This window comes from Pinus tabuliformis, chromosome J (assembly GCF_031772625.1).
Source record: "Pinus tabuliformis cultivar Carrire ecotype Pingquan chromosome J, CPIR1, whole genome shotgun sequence".
Lineage (NCBI taxonomy): Eukaryota > Viridiplantae > Streptophyta > Pinopsida > Pinales > Pinaceae > Pinus > Pinus tabuliformis.
The window spans coordinates 90,604,288-90,610,095 of NC_142295.1; the positions used below are offsets into that span (position 1 = coordinate 90,604,288).

The 5,808-nt window shown below is 35.5% G+C and overlaps 1 protein-coding gene across 1 annotated transcript; it reads left to right on the forward strand.

Annotated features, from left to right (window-relative positions):
• Positions 1–1,385: 1,385 nt before the first annotated feature.
• On the forward strand, positions 1,386–4,419 carry LOC149225659 (chaperone protein dnaJ 20, chloroplastic-like). The gene is made up of 2 exons (XM_089377241.1): positions 1,386–2,083; positions 3,896–4,419. The coding sequence occupies exons 1-2, from the start codon at positions 1,634–1,636 to the stop codon at positions 4,034–4,036; spliced, it is 591 nt and encodes a 196-aa protein (XP_089233367.1). The 5' UTR covers positions 1,386–1,633; the 3' UTR covers positions 4,037–4,419.
• The last annotated feature ends 1,389 nt before the right edge of the window (positions 4,420–5,808 follow it).

A 5,808-nucleotide genomic window follows, 5' to 3' on the forward strand; every position in this document is an offset into this window, starting at 1 on the left:
CTCACTACCACTCTTCACCACCCTAATTAGCCACCTCCCACCTGTCCTCCCTCCCAACGTCCTTCCGCCGCCGTTTCCTATTACCTCCTCCCCCACTCCCCTGTCACCTCTATGCGTCGGGGATCTATCCTTCCTGCATGCTGCTCCCGCATCCTGTTGTATCATTAGAATGTTTGGTGGTCGGCCTTGCCAGCCTTTCCCCCTCATGATCCTTTCACACGTCCTTTCCCATTCTCTCACCCCGATCGAGGGCTTTAATGCTAATATTTTTGGTTGTGAGGGATTGTCAATTTTATATATTTAGGTGATTGCTCTTTTTTTTATGACAAAATTTATAAGTGTGAGAGATTGTTATATCTTTGAAAATAAATTTTAATATCCATGCATAATTTAAAATTCTACAATATATTTACTCTGATGTTAAGAACTTCTAGAAACTTATATATTTAATTTTTTTATAAATCACTTTCTAAACTATATTTTAAAATATAGTTTAGAAAGTGATTTATAAAAAAATTAAATATATAAGTTTCTAGAAGTTCTTAACATCAGAGTAAATATATTGTAGAATTTTAAATTATGTATAGAATTTTTAAATAAAAATCTTAAATATATAATATATAAATTTAATGAGAATATCCCTGATTGTGAGGGATTGTCAATTCTATATATTTATGTGATTGTTTTTTTTAATGGCAAAATTTATAAGTGTGAGAGAATGTCATGTTTTTTAAAAGAATTTTTCAAAAAAAAATAAATCTATTTTGAGAATTTAAAATATGGTTTAGGAAGTAATTTATAAAAAATATTAAATATACAAGTTTCTAGAAATTCTTAACACCACAAGAAATATATTTTAGAATTTAAAATATGATTTAAAAATAATATAAAAAAATTAAATATACAAATTTCTACAAATTCTCTACACCAAAATAAATATATTTTAGAATTTAAAATTATGTATAAATATTTTAAATAAAAATAACTTAAATATATAATATATATATTTTATTTTATTTAAAAAAATTGTGAAAATATAATATAAAGTAAAAACCTGTAATGAAATTTTATAATTATAACTGCATTTGTAACGCATTAAATAATTTATTTTTTAATTTTCAACATTCCGTGTATAAATCTATATCTAAAATTTCAAAAGAAACATCCTACTCCAGGTATAAATCTATATCTATAAGCATAATCAAAACCAAAACCAAAACCAAAACCAAAATTTCAAAGGAAGCATCCTACTGTGATCACTTTTTAACTATTTAACTATATCAATCCATTATTTAATTCAGTTATCTATCCACCTCTCTTTATTCCGTAATATTTATTATTTACTTTTTCCTTTCAGAAATGAACATCTCTGCTTTCCGCGATGGTCAGATCGTGTTGTCCAATCACACTGACGTAAGATGGTGGAATTGTTTTTCTGTTCTACCTGGGTTTTCACGGAACATCCCTATATCAAGGGGCGGGCGCACAGAACGGAAATTGCGCGACAGACTGGAATAATTCCATGAATGAATATATGAAGATGCCTATATAAAGCCGATTCACGATTAATAGAGGTACTCAGTATTTGACGTAAATTCAGTAGGCAAAAATCCCCAATTTTGTTCAAGGTAGCATGGAAATTATGGCAATTTCGTCCCCCAGATACCTGAAATTCTCCGAGATTTCACCCATGAGCAAGACTGCTATCAAATCCCCTCGTGGGTCTCTAAATCAAGGGCATATCCGATACCCTTTTTTGCATTACAGGAGACTTATATGCCCACCTGTGAGGGCTTTAGTGGGTTCTGTAGAGCGATCTTCAAGCTTTTATGAGCTATTGGGGATCTCTGAGGACGTGGGTCTGAGGGATATAAAGCAAGCCTATAGACAGTTGGCTAGAAAATATCACCCTGATGTCTGCCCTCCAGAACAGGCTGAAGAGTACACGAGAAGGTTTATTGAAGTGCAGGAGGCCTATGAGACCTTGTCTGATCCCAGAAGGAAGAATATGTATGACAGTTATCTTGCAAAAGGAATCCACTCTGGGGTCGTGGGGATTACTCGGTGGGATTGCACAGAAGAGGTAAGGCAAAATCTTCAGCTCTTTTCCCTGGAAAATCCCAAGAAAAAATATATATATATATATATATATATATATATATAACCTCTTTTTTAGGACCAAAATTTGATTGAACTGATGCTATTAATTTGCAATGTCACTTTTATTTTTTGGACCTATTATTATTGCAATTGTGTATATATGTCTGCCGTGCTGTGGTCTACTTGTAATTAGGGCAGATGTTGTGCAAAAGATCCATGTTCAAATCTTGACAGATTTATCTATATGTATATGTCTGTTTTGCTGTGGTCTAGTGGCATTTATGTCTGTTTTGCCGTGGTCTAATGGCATTTATGTCTGTTTTACCGTGGTCTAATGGCATTTATGTCTGTTTTGCCGTGGTCTAGTGGCATTTTGGGGAGATGCCGTGACCCAAGTTCAAATCTGAGTATGTTTGCCCCATCCTGCGTGGCGGATGGCCAAATGTGGCCCTATTGGTGGACTGTACACAGAAAGTGACCATCTGCCTGCAAGCAAGCGGGTGAAGGAGCATTCGTGAGTCAAGATTTCCTCGTAGCCTTGGAGTAGCGGATGTGAGTGCGGCCTAGCCCTTGATGATTATTAGCCGTCAGGCCAACTAATCATTGGCATTACCAGTAAACCATTCAACCAAAGCCTTCCCTGTTGGCAGTTACCTGTTTTAGTAATTCCTTGTTGGGGGACGGGAAGTATGATTGTCATTCAACGCATTTTGGAGTTGTGTGAGCCTTTCCAGCTTTCTTTCCCTTTATAATTATTGGTAGTATATCCAATATCTAGACCTGTTACTGTTATGAAGCATCCCTAATTCAAAACTTGTTTTTTCTGGTTGTTCGATTTGTTGCATTAAAAATGCCCCAGGGGTCTGCACCATAAAGAACAGACTTCCTTAGGTACCAAGTCTGAGGAATATCTATTCTGCCAAATTGACCTGAGATTTGTCCCTGGGCTCCTTCCGTTTCTGAAACTCGTGTCATATGGATCAGGCAGAGCACAGCAAGAATGGAACGGGGGCAGCTTAAACCTTGTTCAATTTCACGAGTGCGCCAACATAAGTGGCAAAACATATGACTAATTCACTGTGTGTGTGTGTTTCCTTTTTGGGGATTTCGGAAGGATTGTTGGGGGACAAAAATCAGGCTTGGATTGTCAGTAAGTGAAATCATATTAGTGCTGTAGATGGTTTTTTTCTGGGCCTGCAGCCCTTCATAATGAACTTTAGTGGAAATCTCTATTTCAGGGGAGCCAATTTTGTGGTCTATAGCTACATTGGTTTTTAATTGGTGAAGACTGTATTCTGTTTAGCAAAGCATTTGTGACTGCTTGTGTCAATTTCATAGAGTTTGATCTGTATGGAAATAGACAAAATTTGTATTGTCCAAACATCTTCATTCTAATGTTTTGAATACACTTCGTCAAACTGCTAACAGTTTTAAGGTGAACAAAAATCAAAGCACTCCAGGTTGCTTAGTATGCCTAGCATAGTAGTTTTCTTTGTTTACATGTATTTCCATGATTTGGCAGACATTTATGTTGCACTGGTTGTGAGTTGTTAATGGTTTCGGATGTGGATTAGGATTAAATAGCTCTTCGAGGAAATGTAATGGTATGCTGGATTGCATTTGAAATATTTGTTTGGTGAGGCTTAGTTTGATGTTGAATTTGTGTATCTTTGGATCTCAAAATCTAGAACTATCTTATGTTAGGTTTGTATTATAAACAATGACTGGAAAACTTCATTCACCTCTTTTTTATGCTTGCTATTTTGTTTTGACTATTTTACTTGTCCTCTGGAAGGAACTTGCAAAAGAAGAATGGAGATCAAGATGGGAAGACCAGCTCTACAATTTAAAGCAGAGAGCTAATGTTAGAGATGCGGGTCCTGCATCATCTTGGGGTGCCAGGATGCGCCAGCAGAACTATTCGACTTCCAGTTGATCAATTTGCTAGCTTTTCTAGATGACAAAGTGAAGGGAGGCTCTGTAACCAGGAGAAGCTGCAGCAGCTTCGGACCTTTTCTGCTGTGGCCTGCCCTGTTTATACTTACCCTGTTGCACTGTATGCTTGTAGATATGCAAGTTAATAACTGAGAATACTTTGAAATTGGTTTCAACTTTCAAAGTACGAGTTTAGTGAATGTCATGTTCTAAAGCTTATTGTGTCCATTCTATTTAGAGATATCTCAGGCTAAGGATGTGTTGACACTTTAGCCTTTAGGTGAAGGCTTATCATCCAAAGATCATATTGTATCTACACTTTCTTTGTATCATAAATATGCGGTTTCACTAAGATCAATAATTTTCATAGTGGAGCAATGCCTACGGCTTTGGGACTTTATAACCTTTTTTTGTATCATAAATATGCGGTTTCACTAAGATCAATAATTTTCATAGTGGAGCAACTTTATAACCTGAATTTTAGTAATTACCTTTGCTGATTTGATATGATTTGATATGTCGGGTCTTAGGCCATCCAAACCAACTTACAATTTTAGTTATAACTTTACAATTTTCCTTGGAATGTAAATGAATGGAATGTCAACTAAAGCAGGAGGCTTACGGGACTGCACTAAAGTTTTCTTGGTTGCTTCCTTAAAGACTATATGTTATATAAGAATCACAAATTGACAGAATGAGTTCAACCAGACCAGGAGGCTTGCAGTACTGCATTGAACTTTTATGCTTGCGTCATTTTAGACAATATATGTCATATAAGCATCACAAATTGATAGAATGAACTACTAGTAATGGAGTTGAATTAGACATGTGGGTTACATTTACTCTGATATAATAAACTTCTTGTGTACTGGTGTTTAGATATGATTTGATGTGCTACTAGTGTAATAGTGGTTATTGTCATTGTAAGTAAGGTGATTATACCAGCAAATTCTTTATTAACTCGGCAGCAAGTGTGGCCTCCCCTTGTATGGAATAATACAATGAAATGTTGCTGACTATCACCATTGAGAACAACCCACGGCTATATCATCCATTATTCTTAATACATACATATTTTTCTTGTAATTTTTCCCAGTCCACCATAGAATTTATGTGCATGTTGAAGTGGCTGCTTATTTCAAATTGGGGAATTCTTAAAATTATGAGGTCCAAACTTAAATCCTATTTTGAGCTGGTAATCTTTTTGTTAAATCAACCATGGGAACTAGATGGATGCTGACTCTTTTTGCTGCTTATTTCAAATTGGGGAACTTGGCTTAAAATTATGAGGTCCAAACTTAAATCCTATTTCAATGAGCTGGCTACACATCTAATTTGTTGAACTTCAACCTTGGGAACTAAGATGGATGCTGACTCTTTTTGCTGTGTCGTTTGTTTCTTTTTTCTAAATGATGATGTGCCCAACCACATACTAGCACTTACAGAAATATATTCATCTAAATTTGTCATACGTTTGCTTAATATTTTGTGCACTGTATGGGCTGCGATAGCTTTTTAATTTTTGTACTCTTTAGACATTCTTGCAAGGGGAGTGTGATGGCTTTTTTATTTTTGTACTCTTAGACATTCTTGCAAGGGGAGTGTGATGGCTTTTTTATTTTTGTACTCTTAGACACTCTTGGTAGTGCCAAATGGTACTTTGAAATATTGTTGTTATAAAATAATAGCTACATTGCACAGCATCTAGAATGCAGGAACATTGGGAAGGGGGATATGATTGTTTATAACATCAAAGTTTCTTCACATTGCACA